The sequence below is a fragment of the Heterocephalus glaber genome, unplaced genomic scaffold (assembly GCF_053883595.1).
Source record: "Heterocephalus glaber isolate CG9 unplaced genomic scaffold, H.glaber_assembly_v1.0 deba00001600, whole genome shotgun sequence".
Taxonomy (NCBI): Eukaryota; Metazoa; Chordata; class Mammalia; order Rodentia; family Bathyergidae; genus Heterocephalus; species Heterocephalus glaber.
Window position 1 is genome coordinate 45,003,072 of NW_028258372.1, and position 20,093 is coordinate 45,023,164.

The 20,093-nt window shown below is 40.6% G+C and overlaps 1 protein-coding gene and 2 pseudogenes across 17 annotated transcripts in view; 2 read left to right on the forward strand and 1 right to left on the reverse strand.

The window, feature by feature from the left end:
* The window catches only part of Syt14 (synaptotagmin 14), a 243,251-nt gene that overhangs the window by 63,084 nt on the left and 160,074 nt on the right, over positions 1–20,093 (forward strand). For 8 of the 17 annotated variants that reach the window (XR_015444434.1, XR_002388526.2, XM_087194202.1 and 5 more), the window contains exons 2-5: positions 11,038–11,185; positions 13,499–13,823; positions 15,054–15,218; positions 17,407–18,811. The exons of 1 other annotated variant lie outside the window; for it this stretch is intronic. Coding sequence is in view for 14 of the 16 variants with exons in the window: in XM_087194202.1 (XP_087050328.1) it covers positions 17,728–18,811 (1,084 nt within the window). In the remaining 2 variants the exon portion in view is untranslated. Of the gene's footprint in view, positions 1–11,037; positions 11,186–12,425; positions 13,824–15,053; positions 15,219–17,406; positions 18,812–20,093 lie in introns of those variants that run through there. 8 more of the 17 variants (XM_004862011.3, XM_004862012.3, XM_087194211.1 and 5 more) reach the window with 6 other exon arrangements.
* On the forward strand, positions 2,545–2,803 carry LOC147823204 (Nuclear RNase P; annotated as a pseudogene).
* Positions 4,191–5,547, reverse strand: LOC106010827 (GA-binding protein subunit beta-2 pseudogene; annotated as a pseudogene).

The following is a 20,093-nucleotide window of genomic DNA, read 5'->3' on the forward strand; positions in this document are numbered from 1 at the left end:
ACAATCCAAATCCAAAGCTAATACAAGGGAAGAAATTATAAAGATCAGAGCAGAAATTAATGAAATTGAGACTAAAAAACAATATCAATGAATCAAAGAGCTGGTTCTTCAAAAGAAAAAAAAAAGACAAACCCTTGGTCAATCTTACAAAAAAAAAAGAAGATCCAAATGAAAAGATAAAATTGCCATTTAGAAATGAAAAAGGTAAAATTACAGTAGATACTGCTGAAATTCAGAAGATTATTAGTAACTACTTTGAAAACCTGTACTCCAATGAATCAGAGAATCTGGAAGAAATGGAAAGTTTCCTAGATAAATATAAATTACCAGAACTGAACCAAAAAGATATAAAAACCAAGATAGGCAATGAAATCAAGGTCCACTCTTACCCCTTCTATTCAATATAGTACTTGAAACATTAGAGCAATCAGGAAAGAGAAAGAAATAAAAGGGATATATGTATAGGAAAGAAAGAAGTCAAATTATCTTTATTTCTATATGTTATTATCCCCTACATAGAAGACCCTAATGTTTCCACCAAAAGAATCTTATAGCCAAATTTAATAATGTAGAAGGACTCAAAATCAACACACAAAAATCAGTAGAGGTCCTGTACACCAGTCATAGGAAAACAATACTATTCTCAGTAGAATCAAGAAAAATGAAATACTTAGGAATTAACCTAACCAAGGAAGAGAAAGACCTCTACAATGAAAACTACAGTACCCTGAAAAAGGAGATGGAATAGAACATTAGAAAGTGGAAAGCTGCCCCCGTCCCTGGATAGACAGAACCAATATTGTCAAAATGACTATACTTGCACAACTGATATACACATTTAATGCAGTTCCAGTGAAAACATCAACAGCACTTAAAATCATACGGAAAATCTTAAAATCTTTTAAAATCTTAAAATTCATATGGAACAGAAGAGTCTCAGAAGAGCAAAAACAATCCCAGGCAACAAGAGCAAAGCAGGAGATACCACAGCCTCAGATTTCAAGTAGTCTTACAAAGCTACAGTGACGAAAACAGCATAATACAGGCAGAAAAACAGATATGTGGATCAATGGAACAGAAGATGCAGAAACAACCACAGGCGAGGAAAGATAACCTCTTTAACAAATGGTACTGGGAAAAATGGCTGTTCACATGCAGAAGATTGAGTCTAAACTTGTTCTGGGACCCTGAACTAAACTAAGATTACAGTGGGTCAAAGATCCGATTATTAAAATAGGAACAGTCTGATGGGAAGTGCCATGGTAACACTCTTGAAGCCATAGGCCTAAGCAAGGGCTTTCTGAATGGAGAACCAACTGCACAAGAAATAACTAATAATAGGCAAATGGGATCACATCAAATTAAAAATCTTTGGCACATCAAAGGAACCAACAGAGTGAGGAGAAAACCTACAGAATGGGAACATTTTTTTGCCAGCTATTCCTCAGACAGAACTAAAGTCTAGACTATATAAAGAACTAAAAACATTAGACCCCTCCCAAAATAAAAGACCCAATTAAGAAAATGAGCAACTGAAATGAAGACATGTATGAGAAGCACAAATGGCCAATATGCACAACAGCAAATGCTCAACATCTCTTGCCATTAGAGAAATGCAAATTAAAATAATACCAAGATTCTTACTCCAGAAGGAATGGCTATCATCAAAAATCAAATAATAACAAATGCCAGAGAGGCTTCAGGAAAAAGGAATCCTTCTACACTGTTGGTGGAATGTGAACTGGTGCAACCACTGTGGAAATCAGCACGGAGCTTCTTCAAAAAACTAAAACTGGAAATGCCATTTGACCCAGCTCTTCCCCTTGCAAGTATCTTCTAAAAAGAGTTGAAGATATCATATGTACTGCAGTGATCCATGCACACCCATGTTTATACCAACACAATACCTCATAGTGAAATCTTTTTTTTTTTTTTTCTCGGCAGTCATTCAGATGTTTACTGGGCACATGTCCCTGTGGTTTCTTCTGCTAACTTACAACAAAGCAGGCAAGCAAGCAAGTCTAGAACGGTGAAGGCCAACTTCAAGGGCAGTGGCCTTGGGAGGTAACCTCTCCACAATACCCTCCCCGCCCCAACACCCTTGGTGCTGACAGATAAAGAAACCCCACAGTGAAACACTTGCCGTGTCCAGGCAGGGAGGCACCGGTGTGGCCGACTTCAGTCCTTACTGTGTGGCACAGGCAGTTGCTCCTCCTGTGTCCGCACGCAGCACAGGAGAGCACAGGGCTCTGCAGGCCCAAGCTTACTAAACAGCAGTTTACTCACCCTAAATCAACAGAAATAAAACTGTCCCTCCTTTTTTCTTCCTGCATTTAAGGATGGAAGCTACACAGAAAAGCCAATGTCCTAAGTGACACAGAAAATTCAACAAGGTCTTATAAACTTAAAGAGTCTGAGTTTGATATTATATAAATGTCTGGAAGTGAGTAGTTCTGACAACAGACGCCCTCCTGACTGCAATTCCATAAAATCCAGACAGTGCAAAGTCAGTATCTCAGGCTCAGAGTTTCATAGCCCTGGGGTTGAGGGAAGCTCTTCAGTGGGGCTACAAACTGAGTGCGTCCCTGCCACTCTTCTATGGACGGCCCTTGGGAAGGTCTGAGACGAGGGCCAATAGCGGCCCTAGCAGGGCCCTCCCTGAGCTCCAGGGAGGTGAGTTCCCAGAGTGAGGGCAGACTGGGCAGGAGTTTCATAGCCCTCCCTGTAAGCCTCTTTTTGGCCACTTTCCAGCACTCTGGAAAAACAGCCTGGGGATTTGGGTTTTATATCCACTTCTACCTCACAAACAAGTTTACTATCTAGGTTTTTTGGGTTTTTTTGAGACAGGGTCTCACTATGTAGTTCCGGCTGGACTTGAACTCACTATGGACTTGAACTATGTAGCCCAGGCAGTGATCCTGCCTCAGCCTCCTGAGCTTCTAATGAGTTTTTTTTTTTTTTTTTGGTACCAGGAATCGACCTCAGGGCCTTGAGCTTGCCAGGCAGGTGCCACGTCACTGAGCCATATCCCTGGCTCTAAATTCAACTTTTTCTTTTTCCATGACCTCATGTATGCTAAGCACCCACACTCCCCATACTCTACAACTGAGCACAGCCTCATCTCTTTCTTTTTGGTGGTACTAGGTGTTGAGCCCAGGGGTGCTTTACCACTGAGCTACATCCCCAGTCTTTTTTATTTTGAAACACGGTCTCCCTAAGTTGTGCAGGCTGGCCGTTAATTTCTAATCCTCCTGCCTCAGCCTCCCTAGCAGTTGGGATTACAGGTATGTACAACCATGCCCAGCTATTTTTATTTCGTAAATTGGCACCAGAGCAACAGACACATAATGAACACAAATTTGTAAAGGAGCATTAAGTTTCTCTTTAATGAAATTAACTCAGGATAGCTGGGAGTGCTGCTCATTTGGAAGTGGAATAGTCTGACCTGTTCTCTTCCCCAAAGCCCACTTCTAAGCTCCCTCCTGATTAGTTTCCTAAGTTTAAGGCAAATTTTCAGGTCACTTGATGGTATAATTATTAGACGCCTGGTATATACGTATTAGGAATATTATCTCAAAAAGCTTTAATAAAAAGTCAGTTATTTAAAAAACAATCAACCCACAATATCAGCACTCTATCTCTATGCTTAAAGCAGTGATGTGAACTGAGAAATTTGGTCTTTACTTTTGGGTCCCTTAGAAAAAGTATTCATTAAATATGACTTTGAACTTTCCAGTTGCATACACAGCCTTCCTGGGCCCAAGCACTGTTCCCTGGTATAGTAGTTTGGTGTTTTTGTTTTCAGTCCTGAGGGTCCTACCCAGGCCTTGTACCCAATAGGCAAGTATCTACCACTGAGCTTCACCTCCCGGCTACAGTTTTCTTCTCAAAGACACTCAGTTTTTATAGTATTTACCCTCTGCATGATTTTCTCCTCCTCCTTTTGTGGTAGTAAGGTTTGAACCTAGGTCCTTGCACACACTAGCCAAGCACTCTGCAACTGAGCTACACCCCAGCCGTTTTCTGGGACAGGGACTCACTAAGTTGTGCAGGCTGGCCTCAAAATTTCAGTCCTCTTTCCTCAGCCTCACAAGTAGCTGAGATTACAGGTATGTGCCACCAAGCCCAGCTATATTTTCTTCTTAAAAGAGGAATAAGATGAACGCAATGCAAGTTGGGGATCTTGCATGTTAGGAAGAAATAGTTTCCATAGAAACTCCAGCATGAGGCTCTGTGGTACCTCCTGACCTAGTCACTTCTGCTGCTCTCTCTTCCTCCTCTCTTTCTGTGATTACTACAGCATCGACCTCAGCTATCTCTTCAACCATGGTGAAATCAACTCCATTGGGCTGTTGTCGGGCCATGGCCTCCAGCCTAAGGCGGTACTGTTCTGCTTCCTGCTCTTTCTTTAGGAGCTGGTGCCCGTATTCCTGGGCTCTTCGATTGGCCTCCTGGAGTTGCTGCTATAGGAACTCTCTTTCACTGCCCTCCTTACTTTCCTGCACACTATTTGTCATTGCTTCCATCCTTGGTTTCTTTGTCAATGGCAACTTCTCTGCTTCTTCCTCTTTCTCCTCAATCATAGTTTCCTCTGCAGCCTGACCAGCCGGTACAGTTGGAACTTGCTGTCCGTCCTGCACAGTTACGATAAGTGGCTGGCCCAGGCCTTCAGTGGGGATGGTGGCTTGGGTGTTACCCAGAGGGACCCCATCAGTCACTATGGTGATGACTCTCTGGCCTCCACTCCCCACCGCTTGCTGGACGGATGAGTCAATAGAATCGGCCCCTGTGATTTCCTCTGGATTGTCTGCGGCTCTGGGTGAGCTGGAGAAGGGGGCAGACACCTCAGCAAGGGCAGCAAGGGTGGCCAGCACTGAGGGGGTAGAATCTGAGAACTGTACTGCTGAGGCATGGGGTCTCCTGAGGTTGTTTTGGTGCTGGCTGAAGAAACAAGGCTGGCGAGGTTCACCACCTCTCCGGAGGTGAAGATGAGTGGAGCAGCCACTGTCATGGGTTGGTCTCAGGGTTGGCTCTCTCGGGGCTGGCAGCAACCTGACTCTGCATTGCTTCCCGGAGGATGACCGAAATCTCAGTGCTGTTTTTCTCCAGGGCTGTGTCAAAGGCCGGTTTATCAAACTTGCTGAAGGCGTGAACGTCAGCCCCGTACTTGATAGGCAACCCGACAACGTCCCGATGTTGGGGCTCTGTGGCCCAGTGCAAAGCTGTCACCCTCGGCACGTCCTTGGCATTCACGTCTGCACCGTTCCTAACAAGCAGCTCCACGATGTGCGCATGTCCGTCCGCAGCGGCCATGTGCAGAGGGGTCCTGTCCACTTCAGTGCGGGCATCTCTGCTGACACCCGCGCGAAGCAGCGCCTCCGCGGTGGGGTAGCGCCCGTGCTGGGCTGCGAGGTGCAGCGGGGAGGCTCCGAGCCAGGCTGTGGTGAAGGGGGCACCGTTTGCCGTCAGTGTCCTCGCTTCATCATCTTGGCCTTTTCCTGCTGCCTCCAGCAGCCTCTTCCCCAAGTCCACCAGAGACGTCGCCATGCATGGGACGGAGGGTTTCAGGTCGCTCCTAGTCCCGGACGGTGCCCGCTGCGCTTTCACCGAGCCCGCCAGCTTGGTCCTATTTCCTGCTCTACGTAAAATTCCCTGTCAGTGACGGGTACTTTTTGGCCTTTTCATGTATGCATGTTTTGGGGGCCTTTACCGCCCCTCGTGGAGAAATGCCTGATAGCGAAATCTTGAAAGCAGCCTACATGTCCATCAACAGATGACTGGATAAAGAAAAGGTGGTGTTTATACACAATGGAGCACTGCTTTTCCATAAAGAAGGATAAATTTGAGTCATTCGTAGGAAAATGGATGCATGTTGAGACCACAATATTAAGTGAAATAAATTAGACCCACAGGCTTAAATATCCTGTGATTCTCTTACATGAGAAATCAAATATAAAGAAGAAAATAAAGGGTAGGTAATAGGAAACAGAGAGAGAAATCTTTTGCAAAATGGAAAGGAATCGAGATGGAGGAATGGGGCAGAAAGGGAGGGGAAGGGGTGAAAAAAAGAATTAAGATCTTTGATGTACATGTACCTGCCCCCCGTGGTGAATGTAATCATGTGCTGCCAGTGTGTACTGATAAAAATAAAACTTAAAAAAATTGGGGAAAATAATGATATTTTTCAGTCATAAAAGAATAAGGCAGGTTGCTTAGGCAAAAGCTTAGTAGGGCCCTTCCTAGAACAGTCAGTTCCACCTACGTGTTTTCTCTCCACGGCCTCTTGCATGTGTTTTAGATGGGTACAAGAGTGTTTTGATAGGTAGAGACTGTCTTTGTGTGGTAAGAGGAAAGAATGTTGGAAGTCATTTTCCCGTGATTTAAAGAGGGTTGGCTGCTACTGCCCTGCACCTAGAGAAGACAGAAGGAGAGCCAGGACGTGAGACAGGGGTTGCTCCTCTTCTCCTGGTGGCCAGAGTAGGTAGGTGCTGTCCCGGCTTTGCTAAGGACCTGGCACTTGATTTAGAAAAATTCAGGTCCCAGCAGTATTTACTCCAAAGGGTAAACAAACACAAAACCAAAAGCAATGCTCAGCAGTTTTGTGAATGTTCTGTGAAGGGAGCCTCATGGCATCTGTACCCTATTTCACTGCACTGTGCTATCCAAGCCAGTTTCCCTTCCAAAATTTATTAAATATTGCCAATCCCTACAAATACCAGTTTTCTTGTAAAACATGTACTTTTATTTGCTTTGTATTATAAAATATTCTTCAAGTCCTTGTTTTAAATTTTAATAAGTTACTGAATCTAAAGAGTTTTTATATAATTATCCACTAATTATACTTGCCACTAATTTATTTCTCTACTTCAAAAAAATCTTGAAATTTCTTTCAGAATTGAAACTTTCTGAATATCTTCAATGAAATAGTTTATTTAGCCCTTTGGGACTTGCTTGAAATCAAATCTTAGTCTTTTTTGGGGAGGGGGGTACCAGGGATTGAACTCAGGACCTTGTGCTTGTGAGGCAGGCACGATGCCACTGAGCTAAATCCCCAGCCAAATCTTAGTCTTTTTCTCAAGCAAATTTTTCAACTCAGTCTTCTGAATTTTATATTCCCTTCTCTTTTCTTAACCGGTTCTATTGTTTTATTCTCACAATTAAACAGTATTTCTGTAGTCAAGTATTTGGATATTATAGATAATATTATTTAAAAACATACTAGAGTTCTGTATTAAGTAATCTAATTGATTTGTGTAAATTAAAAACTTAACCACATTTTTGCTGTTTCTTCAGTGTTGTAGAGAAAGTTCATGTTTTGCTTTGGACTGTTGTATGTATGTTTAGTATATTTGATTATTTCCTTCTGTTCAGTTTCATTTCTCTCAATTTTATTTTGAAATTCAAGACCACACCTGCTTCAATTAGAATCTGATAAAATAGTAGGCTTGCTTTTCACAGGCTAGAATCACTACATTGCTGATTTCTATTTCATTTGTATTATATTATTTTTAATTTTTACTGTCACATCTTACTGAGCTGACACTTCCATTACCATTTATTCCTGCTCGCCCCCTGGTGGGGCAGCAACCTTGCAGTTAGCCATATTGGACTTCGTTTTGTTTTGGTATATTATTTCTTTAATATATTGAGATCCCTAGTGTCTCTTTCATTCAGCAACTTAGCAATGGTGCCCAACCTAGTGTTCTTAGTACCATCTGCAATATTAATGAACATATTCTCTGTGCCTTCTTTCAGGTCATTGTAAGGTATTAAGTAACAGTTCTATAGAGCGTCTCTAAGCTGATCTGAGTATTGAGTTTTGGAAACAATACTACATCCTTCTGTCTATTCAGGGTCATGCTTGCCTGAATGCCTGCACTTCCCACCTCAGCTGCCTCTCGGCGCATCGTTATCTCTTGTCTTTTTACTATAAATACTCTTCTTTCTTTGTGGTTTGTCCCTTCCTTTTTCTTAGTCTACATTATAGGGTCTTCACACTTTTGATTCTAAATTCTTCGTAGTTTATTTTAGGAATCAGTTCCTACAGGAAATCTTCCCTGATTTCCCACATCAGGATTGGTTGCCCCTACAGTGCTGTATTAGGTTCCTGTATTTGGAGATCACATCTGTCTTATTCAGCTTTCTCTTGCTTGGTATGTTTTGAACAATTTCTTGCACACTTAGTACTTCTCAGGCCTTCCCACTGAGAGAAGGCACCTGTCCCTTAGGGTTAGCAAAAAGAAACCTGTTAAGAGACTCAAATTTTCTGAACATTTTGTATTTTATGTTTTAAATTTCAGCAAGAAGCTTTTTCTTCCTATCTGTCTATCCTTTAGTTTTGGTCCTGGGATCCAGTGCAGGGCCTTGTGGATGCTAAAGCACGTGCTTTACCACTGAGTTACACTCTCAGCTCTTGTTTCACTTTTACCAGTTTAAAAATATCAAGTTTCCTTAATGACTAAATTATGTGATAGCCCTCTAAATCTCCCACTATATGGGCATCAAGGAAAGGTGCCATAGAGCACCACCACATTTTCCTTCTCAGTGCCCATGCGCCGTTGTCTGTTTTCCCTTCCCTTCCCCTTTCCTCTTCTTCTCCCTTTTCCCCTTCCTCCCTCCTTCCTGAAATGGAATCCAGTGCCTTCACACTGAGCTACGTCCCTAGCCCTTTTAAAAAAGTTTTATTTTGATGTTAAACCCAGAGCTGGCTTTGCAAAGTTGTTCACTCGTTTTTAGGGTAAGTTGTAGGTCAAGGGACACAGACTGAATTGTCCTTTTTCTGGGTGCTGAGGTTTGAGGCCGCGAGGCGGTGAACCTTTGTGCTTTACTAGGCTCCCTTACTGTTTGGGAATTTGGTGTGGTTCAGGAATCTGCCTCAGATCGTAAGTGCAGACGAGTCGGGAAGGAGAAAAGCTGAACTTCAGCTGGGGTTTACCTGTTTCCTAACAACTGTGAATATTTTGCTGGGGTACACTGGAGATAGGAGACTACGGAAGACTTTTGCACTTGGATTTTGTTTTTAAAACTTACCTTTTCCTTTAAAGAACAGTGGAAACATTGTCCCTTCCAAAACGTCTTTTCTCTGATCATAAAGAACAAACAAATGTCAGTATCTTTGATGATGGTGGAAAAATGTTAATTAATGCAAATAAACTTCACAATTTTAGATTTTCAAAATTGTTTTAAAAAAATTTTGAAACGGAGTCTTGCTTAGTTGCCAAAGTTGCCCAGGCTGGGCTTGAACCTGTGATCCTCCTGCTTCAGCCTCCCACCATGTGCCACCATGCACAGCTATCATTTATGCTTTGACTGACATGTTCTTTATTCAGCTGTGTAACTAATGCTGATTTGGTTGCGGTTTACTTTAACTTGCAGCACTACTGCTTACTTAAGAAACTTCTTACTGAAATTAGCCCATACTTTAATGACGTGTAAAATATGTTGGCCCATGACCAACTACTGCCACTTCACTCTGCTTCAGCACTGCCAAGCTTGCTCCATGACTGCACAGTAACTGTTTGTAGCTGAGATTAGAGGATTGTGTCTGTCTGCAGAGCTTTTATTTTTTCTTTGAGATGCAGATACTTTTGTGCTCACTGTAACTGATACACATACTACATCAGTAAGCAGTGTAAAGATAGCACGTTGCAAGTGGGACTCCACATTTACATCCGGTGTGCATTGGAAGTGCAAGTGAATGGCGCACATCCAGATTGCTGTGTTTTAATTCAGCATCATGCTGAACTCCTATCTTAAGTCACTATTTTCTCGTTGCTGAGACAAAATACCCAACACACAAAGTTAAAGGAGGAAAGGTTTGTAGAGGTTTCAGTCCATAGTCAGCTCCCTCCAAGGCAGGGTAGCATGGCAGAGGGGCATCACAGAGGAGAAACAGCTCATGGTGAGCAGAAGGCAGCAAAGTAGTGAAGAAGCAAAGCAGCAAGTGACAGCAGCAGCCCTTTTTCTGTCTCTCATGTCCTATCCAGGCTCCCCACCCTTCGGGCTGGTAGCACTCACACCCAGGATGGGGCAGCCTTAATCCTAGCATCACACGGTGAACAATCCCAGCATAGCATCCTTGATCCCAGCAGCACACACCCTAGATCCAGCCACCTCCGCAAAGCCCCACCTATGGCTGCATGAGGCTTTGGGGGGACATCTAGACACAGCCGAGACAGCTGCTGTCGTCACTAACTGAAGTGTACGTGGCCTGCTTGTCTCCTGGATAAGAGACACTATCTGATGGCAAAGTGGATGAGCCTTTTACTGAGGTGGATGTGCCTCAAACATTCTGTGTTTCAGCAAAGGCTGCATCCCTGGAAAACACTGCTGGCTTGGCGGGAAATGTTTGCAGAATGAGCAAAGAGTGTTTTTATCACTTCAAGAAAGAACTAGTTGGTGTAACAGTAAATTCTAGGAGGAAGATGGTGTCTCTCCAAGGGATGTGAAAGAAATTGCTTTCTGTTTGTCAGAATTTTGAAAATGAGCATATCCAAAACTGTGGTTGACATCACAGATTAACTTTAACTAGAAGGTTCTGTTGAATTTCCAAAATCTTTTTTATAGTAGCTCAGCTGTGAAAAGAAAGAGCAACGAATCATTGAAAATGTAAAGCAGATGAAAGAATGGCTATAGAAATTGCCTGTGCCATTTGACATAGATAACTTTGAGCTAAGTTTTACATATTGAAGAGACAGTTAACCCTAATTTTGTTGTTCAAAAGTGTGATTTTTCTTTGCTATAGGGAGTTTTGTCAGGAAAATAAGTTTGCAATTTTGAAGCCTCAATTAAGACTGCCTTGAAGAAAAATCTCTGCCAGAGGCTTGATAGAGATTTTATATTATTTGTATTTCAATATATTACAAATGTATTATATATTATTAAGCCTGAATATTAAGTATTTGGTTTAAATATATTAGAAATTTTGTTCCATACTTTAAAAGTGTTTGGATTTTCTTCTACTTTTTTTCAGAATTGATTTACATTTTGTTTTTATGATATTTGCATTAATTCCAATGTATTTCATCATACTTATAGGGCCTATAACTCAGTCTGTGAAGCAAGGTGGAAGCTTCCGTGAGCCTGGGCAGCCTGCTCCTGGAGGGGCTGGCTTTTCCTGCAGCGCTATTGTCTACACTGCATCCACCACACCCTCTGCTCTGTTGCCGCTCCAGGTTACTTAGCAGTCAGTTGATCTCTGCTTTATTTTATTTTGTTGGTACCAGGGATTGAACTCCAGACCTTGTGCTTGTGAGGCCGGAGCGGCACCACTGAGCTACATCCTGGCCCAGTCATGACTCTTTTCAGTATTACCTCAGTTCATGAATGCTTCTGTTTGCAAACAATTCAGTTCTCAAACAAAAGTGTTTGACAAAATTTTGCTTTTGTTCACAAACTCCGCATTGGGCGACAAACACAATCACAGCTGTCTTTCCTAAAATCATGAAACAGATTAAGTTCGTGAGCCAAGGTGCCGCTCTATTAGTAAATGCAGTTCCTAATGTTTTATAAAATACAGAGTTAATAGCTATGTATTCTATCCTTTTCTTTGATTATGCATCACCTTCCCAGTTTTGCATCATTTATATCATAAAACTGTGTGAAAATTTTAAAGGAGACTTTTTTTGTGCAAGTAATTGAGATACCATAAAAGGAAATTTACACAAACCAAATTAATCTTTCCCATTTTTAAATTATTTCTTGGAATCACTGACAATGATTTGCTTTGTGGCCAAACTGTTAAAAAATTTTGTAAAAGTTTTCTGATGAAAATGCAAAAATATTTTCTCCTTTTAAAATAGAAAAGAAACATTTCTCTTAAGATGAAAGCTGGCTTGTTGCCTAGTTTGCATTTTGGACAGGAGGTGGAATTGCATCTACGAGATGAATTATTCACACATCCCTGACAAGGCTGGGTGGGAGGGCTAAGCTTCCCAGCAGCAGGGCGAATCCACATCCCTTCCTGTCGGCGGAGTGTGAGTGCTGCTCTTTATTCTCTCTGTGTTAGACTCACATGAGGCCTATCGGTACTTTTTGTTTAATTTTGCATTGAAAATATCGTGAGTAATGAGGGTAGACTCAAAATTTATTTTAAAAGTTATAGCTAATTTTTTAAAATTAAAAATCAATTGTATTTAGAGTATGGTTATGGCATAATAAAAACTGAAAATATATTTGTTTAGTAGATAAATAGTTCCATTACATATAATTATTTCCCTTTATATATACTGGCATTTTTCTTAAAATCTTTACTGGGGCATATTTTTCATGAAAAAGTGTAAAGTGGAATTTAAGCAAATTGTTATTCTTTGAAAGTCAAAATGTGTTTGTTCTTGCTTTGACTTTTATAAGACTATAATTTTATCCTTTTTAAATAGCTGACTTATCTGTAGAAATTAAGATAAATTTTACTTACCATTATTATTGAAGGTTGAATTATGACAAAAAATATTTTTTTGTAAGTACATATATTTATTTCTGAATATTTATAAAGATAAGTACCCAAACCAGTTTAGCGTACATAACATAAATAATCATTCATCTTGGACAAACTGAACTTTCTGTGTTTTCTGATGAAATACTATAACTTGTGCCCTTTGTTACTTTTGAAGAAGGTTTTGGAAATCACACAGTGCCATATAGAGTGAGCTTATTGTTCTATGGAACACCTTTCCATAGATCTATGTGTTTGTTCGTTTGTTTGTTTTCTGAGACAGAGTCTTGCTTATAGCCCAGGCTGGCCTTGAACTCGATCCACTCCTCCTAGCTCAGCCTCCGGAGTGCTGGAATCACAGTCGTGCGCCACCACGCCCAGCTAGAATATCTTTAGTTTTAAAAGTGTCACTTAAACTTTCATATGTGGCACTTAAGAGTGTCATTGATGTTTTCTCAGGGTGGTTCTAAAGTGAATTTTAAGATATTTTGAAACATGTCTGTGTGTTTGTGTGTGTGTGTATGTGTGTGTGTGTGTGTGTGTGTGGTACTGGGGATTGAACCCAGAGCCTTCACACTGACCTACGTCCAGCCCCTCTTAAAAAAAATTTTGTTTTGAAATAGGGTCCTGCTAGGTCACTCAGCTGCCCAGGCTGGGCTCGATGGTGCAGTCCTCCTGCCTCAGCCTCCCAGAGTGCTGGGATTACTATTTTTATTAGCAGCTCCTGGTTTTCTTAATTTGAGGTCGGTTTTCTTAGTTTTTCAAGAAATGTGAGGTTTTCGGGCTGCATACTATCTAGTTCTGTGTAGCCACTTAAGGCATTGAGTTTCTGAGTGTGTTTTGGGCCTGGGCTGGGAGGAAAACCTCTGTACCACTTGCTGTCTACTGTGAATTACTGTTCTCTTTTGCATCTTCATACCAGGTTCTGTCCTGCTTATGAAACTCTTAGAAATGCTGGTGGCGATTCTGTTTTCATTTTTACCTCGTCCCTTCAAGGTTCACGCATTCCACTGTTTTTATGTTACATACCTTGGCTTGTTTGTTGAAATACTGTTTTCTTCCCAGGCTGTGCCCCAGCCGGAGACCAAGGCAGACAGGGCTGTGTCTAGATGTAACTTCCTCGTTCTGGTAACAAGGTCTGCCCCTCGGCCCCGGCCTGGCGTCCACCCCACGCCACCGCCACGCTCTCTTCGCTTCTCCCTCACATCAGCCGCATCTTTGCACCATCTTCTACCGCGGCAGCGTCGTCCCAGCTTCTGCAAATAATGAAGAGCCGGGAGACCAAGGCACTCGTTGACCAGTTGGTGACTTCCTTTGTAACAAATGCATTAGTGTGAATTCTCACGGCTCTTCTGCTTGTGGAAGAATCTTGGAGGAGACAACATGTGAGGTGCTGCTTAGCTGATGGAATGGAGTAGGTTGTAGTCTGTGGGGATATTTGAGACCTCAGGTCCATTCTCAACTCACACTTGAGGGACACTGGGTGTACAAAATTTTAGTTGCTGTTAACTCCAGATGACTTGTGTAGTGACAGATAGTGTGAGAGTTGACAGGAAAGAGTGATTGATGGGGATTGGAGAAGTTGGAGAGGATTGTATTTGTTCTCACTCTGTAAAATCTCCCTGGGTGGTCTCATGTGTTCTCTTGAGATCCAATTCTTTTGAGAATTTGGTAGCTCATCAGAACAAATTTCATTCAGTTTCCAAGATACACAGTGATCCCCCAGCTCTAGGACTTCACATACAGTGTTTCTCCTGCCTGGAATAGTGTTAGCGTATCTAATTCTCATTGGTTCTTAAAATACTGTTTTGGAGATGGTAACTTTCAGAGAAGCTGATTTGCTGCTATAACACTGGATCAAGGGTTCATTGGCTCCTGTTGTCTCTGCTGTTCCCCAGACACACGCTCTATGACACTGTGTCATACAGTAAGGGCCTGCGCCACACCGTTCAAGGGAAACGGGCTGTGCATGTAGCAATGCCTGGTATATGGCCATGCTCCAGAAGTGTTTGTTGATGAGTGGATGAGTGGGATAATGGAATGCAGAAGAGTTGGCCATCCCAAGCAAGGGGAAAAGGATGACCAAAAACAAAACAAGGAGTGTGGTACTGAATGTTGTTGAGTCCGAGGCAGTGGAGCAGACCTACCTGACTGCCGTAGTTATTGAAGAGAGGCTGCAGATTTAAATACCAGTAGGGAGTCCAGTGTTGATTTGCTAAGAAAGGGGCTGCAAAGCTTTCAGAGAGAAGCGTGGTAGTACACATTCTCATGAATCTGATAATTCTCATACGTGAGAAATATTTTCCTAATCTTGCATTAAAATTTTTGTAATATTCTTCAATATATTACGTATTTATTAACTGCCTAGTTTGGAGAAAGTTTTTCTAAAATTATTTCAACATAATTCACAAAGAAACTTAGAAAAATTGAATGGATGCTGTTGAATGTATTGAACAACTGTTCCTAAACTTCAGTGTTTTTCTTATAAAGTATTTTAAACTATGACAATTTAAAATGTAACTCAAATAAGGCAGTAATTTAACTTATATATGAGGGTTTCCTTCTTATTTGTAGCTTTAGGAATAATAAATGCTTACAGCTGTGACTTTTTTTTCTCTAGTATCTCCAGAGGCAGTTGGATTTTTGTCAGCTGTTGGGGTGTTTATTATCTTGATGCTGCTCCTTTTTCTCTATATTAATAAGAAGTTCTGTTTTGAAAATGTTGGCGGGTTTCCAGATCTTGGATCAGGATATGATACAAGGAAGAATTCACAAGATAAAATGTGTAAGTATCATATTGCTTCTTCCCTTTTTATCTGTACTATTTATTTATATATACAATAAAAGATTGGATTTGACATGTAATAAACTCATGTTTGAGCCATTATTGTGTAAGAGTAGCAGATCTATTAAATAAGTTATGTTCAGGTGTCCTCTGTTGCTCATGCAGTGTTAAAATATTATATAAAATTGACATGTCTGTAATCACAGAATAGGTATTAGTCTTCACTTATGAGTATGATTTGAGACCATAACAGGAGCAGATGTGCTGTAGGAGAAGAGAGTATCTTGGTACTTGTATATCTCAAATGCACTGCCCTGTGTGCTGTGCCCGTGCCCCCAGGGTGTCTGACGGTACTCATCCTACTGTGGCCTGTTTAATTCTCAGCCGGTGGGTAATTTTATTGCTTAGATAAGAAGGTTTTCCCTAGTCACTTAGTGAATAGATATGAGGTGTGATCAAAACGTATGGTGAATGTTTAGATTTTTAAATTGCTACAGTAAAAGACACATTGCCATTAATTCCCTTCAGAGCACTCACCCTTGATTTGTGCACACCTGTGCTGTCACTCTTGCCACTTTCTGAAGCAGCCTGGAAGTCCTTTTTCACGAGTGTTTTAGTTGCACTGATGTCCTGAATAGATAGAAGATGTTTACTTTCCTGGCACCAGGTCTGGTGACTAAGTGGAAGAGTATCACACGTGTCCATGTGAGCTGCTTTTCCAGTGGATGGTGCTCAGCAGCAGCATTCACCATCTATTTTCACCAAAGAGGATTTCCAAACCACTTCAGAATATGGCAAGAAAGATGAGGTCTATGCAGGTGACCTAAGGGGAAGTAATTTGAGAGGGATTAATGGCATTATCTTTTACAGTAGAAATTTCAAAACATTTAAACATTTACTGTATTTTTGATCACCCCTTGTAAATTCTAATTATAAAAAGTAGTGTTCTACCTCTTCCCTTGGTACTATAGGCATTATATTATTTAGTATTACCAAATACTAGGAAAGATGAGAGCTATGATATTGTTCTTTCTGACACAGATAAAATTTCCTTGGAAGTTTTCGTTTTTAATTAGTGCAAGAGTTTTTAATTTGCTATTTCCAAAGTCTGACTTATATAAATGGTAGCAGAAATAATTTGAAAGTTACAGGAGCAAGGTATTGATTTAGAAAAGTTTTGAGGAATAGTAGCAGAGAACCCTTGCTTTTTGTTTATGTACATTTATTGGAGAAATGCTGTTTTCTTATTTCTGAGAATGTAAAAGGTGACAGCCCCATCACTTATAAACCCTATTGTAAGTTATGTTTTGTGACTCTCTTGTCAGGAGGACAGTACTTTGTAGAGTTCTGACTTGTTTCTCGTGCTCAGCTCCAGTCTGGCGTGTGGATATTTGTGTGCAATGGAACAGCTGAAGGGCCCTCTTTCAGCAGCCTGCAGTAATTCTTTGGAGTCAGCATCCCTGCTTTTTCTTTGGTCTAATTACCTCTTTACACTCTTAAAAATCACTTTTGTCTATGTGGGATATAGCTATTAATATGTACCGCATTAGAAGTTATAACAGAAAATTTTAAAACACTTTAAAAATTTATTTTTAAAAGAGTAATAAGGCTATTACGTATGAATATAACATTTTTAAATTTAAGAAACTATGTATTTTTTAAAACAGAAAAGGACAGTTGGAGAGAAGCATGACATTGTTTATCTTTTTACAAGTCTCTGATGATAGGCAGCGTAGGGTGCTGGTGTCCCCTTCTGCCTCCCGCCTGTTGCGTGGCCTCCGGAAAACCCGTGTGCTCTGGCGAGCAATGCCAGGGGCCAAGTTGCCTCTCCCCTTCCTCTTACTGTAAAGCCAGGTTGACCTTCAGGAGCCCTTGAAAAGGTCTTCAGGAGCTTCTCATTTTTTTCTGAGTCTCGTTTTTCTTATGTTTATTAAATAGGAACAATATTTACCATGTAGTTATTATCAAATCAGAGAAGAGAGCATGTGCTGCTTTAATGCCTGCATGTGCCACTCAGCAGAGCAGCACACCTGCTTCCCACTATTTTTACCTCTGTGCAGGATTGTTTAGCTGTTTCCCTTCATTTGAAATGGTGTTGGTAGTTTAATAGGGTCGTTCCCTTATGTCAAATATTAATAAGTAAACTAAAAGTACATAATAAAAATCCTTTTTATACTTCTTCTTTCAGGTATAGAATAAAAAACCAGTAGTGTTTGAGGGGAGAATGCTGTCTTGCTGCTGTTACGATAGCTGTGCAATGGGAAAAATATTACACTTAAGCCAAGTGGTTTGATTTTTAATTTTTTTTCCGGAAGAGTCTTTACTTCAACGTACTTCTTTCAGTACATGTGCTATTTACAGAAAGATTAAAAGCCACAGTGTGAAATACTAGTATTGAGCTATTGAGTAGCAACATTTAAGTAAGTGTTAGATCTGGGTTCCAAAGTAAACGCTATTTTGAGAAAAGAAAATTCAGTTATCACATCTTTTAGGAACAAGGAAATAGAAAATGGCATTTTTCAGAACTTTTCAGCAGAATCTGCCTTCAGTGTCCTCCCTGGTGGACACAATCAGCACTGCTGTCGAAGACCTGACCGCTGCTGTTGGGGAGGCCGGCTATGCCTTGACTGACTCGGTTGCTGAGCAGGTGTCGAGTGTGATAAGTGGCCTTCTCCCAGAGGGAAGCGTGGCAGCGGAAGAGGCTGTGGACACTTCTGAGTTAAAAGATGCCGTGTTACCGGTTGTCTCCAAAAGCACTGCTTACCAGAAAACGCAGTCCAACGGAGGACACAGTGCAAAGCCAATAAATAGCTATAATGCTGCAGCTTCACAGAAACAAGAAGGAGGATTGCAGGAAGAAAGATTGCTTACACACGTGAATGATAGGCAACAGACTCTGTCAGAATACCGGGAAATCACTAATGCTGGTGATTCTTCTCTGAAAAGCCACTGGAGTAATAGTGGGATATCAGGAACCAAGCAGGAGCCAAGGGCTGGGTCAGCTTGTCATGACCTTCAAAGTCCTGACAAATGTAAAATAATTGGTTTAGAAATCTCCAGTCATGGTAAAAACGATGTGCAGGAGGCAAGATACCAGGGAATGAAAAGAAATGAGAATACCTCCAATGGAATGAACATACTGTATGAGGGAAAGAAATACATTGCTACAGATAATCATAAAATAGAATTTCAGCCCGTGCTTGTGGGAGGAGATCATGAGAAAATGGGGCATTTCAATGAAAATAAAAATCTTGATGTGGGGCATTCTGATCATCTAAAGAAAGCTGAAAAACAAATCAAAAGTAAAGGATTTAAAGGGAGTGTGTGTTCAGGAAATGAATGTTCGCCAAAAGATGTTTTGACAAGCAAGAGAAATAGGCTGCAGAAATCCAGTATGAAAGAAGATCTATACCCAGCGCCATCAATTAATTCTAAAGATGAGTTTCCTGGAAAAGTCAACAGACAGATGAATCCAACAACATCCCACACAGTGAGAAGAGACAAACAGACAAACAAAAAAGAAGCCAGTGCTGGCGAGAAAGGGCCAACAAAGAGTAAAGTTGAAAAGTATTCTAAGATAATACCAGAAAAAGGTGAGGCCTTGTAGTGTTGGTTTGAGTGATTAAATTTTCTTTTTCTTTTTTTTGAATTAAGAAAACAAAGTCCAATTTTCTCAACTTTCCTATCCTTATCTCTATATCTAATTTAAGACTTTCTTGAATCATCATATTGGGAGCTATTTAAAAGCCATTCAGCCTTTTTTCCAAGTAGTTTCAGGACCATTATTTAGGTATCACTCAGTTTTGCTCCGGCTCTTTGCATTGTTTGGCTAATTTTTTAGCATCCATGATTTTTCTTAACGAGTATTTATTTTACAACCAGAAACTCCATGGTTTTCTTAGGTTGTGTGCATACTTTAGCTGAGTTTGTTTGGTATGCTATATACTTGCATTTAAAATTTTGCATCTTTATAACTAACTTCTAAATCCTTTATGTAACATTGTCTTCAAATCTGCCGTAATACAAATCTATAGGAAATGTTTTGTATTTTTCCTTGAGAGCAGTAAATCTTATTTAATAACGTGCTTCAGGATATATCTTTATTCATTTAACCACACATTAAAACTTTTATGTGACTCTTGTGGTTCAAAATGATTATACATGAATAGCGTATTATTATTCATGAGTTTTAAAATATAGAATTAAGATTCTGAATAAGCATTTATAGTATTCAACCACAGTATTATAATTTTGCATACATTATTGTAGTTCATACTGCTAGGAATTACTTCGGATGATCCTTAGTCATTTTTATTTATGTCTGATATGATTGCAAGGCTAAAGGTACACTGGCTTCTATTTATAAAATATATATGTGGAATTTTTCTGTAATTTCAGGTTCTTATAAAATAAAAAAATCCGAAGCCGGGCGTGGTAGCACATGCCTCTAATCCTAGCACTCTCGGGAGGCTGAGGCAGGAGGATCACCATGAGTTCAAGGCCAGCCTGGGATACATAGTGAGTTTAGGGCCAGCCTGAACTACAAAGTGAGACCCTGCCTCTAAATAAATAAATAAATAACTGAGTACCTATAGAAACCAGGTAAACTTTTTCCAGTTCTACTACAGACTCATATAATAGGCTTTGCTACTTATTGATCTGATCATATAAATAGTTTTTAAGTGGCACAGGAGAGGCTGTTAGGATGAATGGCTAATTAAAAAGGAATGGTAGGGCCGGGGATTTAGCTCAGTGGTTCAGGTGCCTGCCTCGAAAGTGCAAGGTCCCGGGTTCAATCCATAGTACCAAAAAAAAAAAAAAAAAAAAAAAGAATGGCAATTCTGCAAAAACACATCCATTTTAGAATCTATTCTT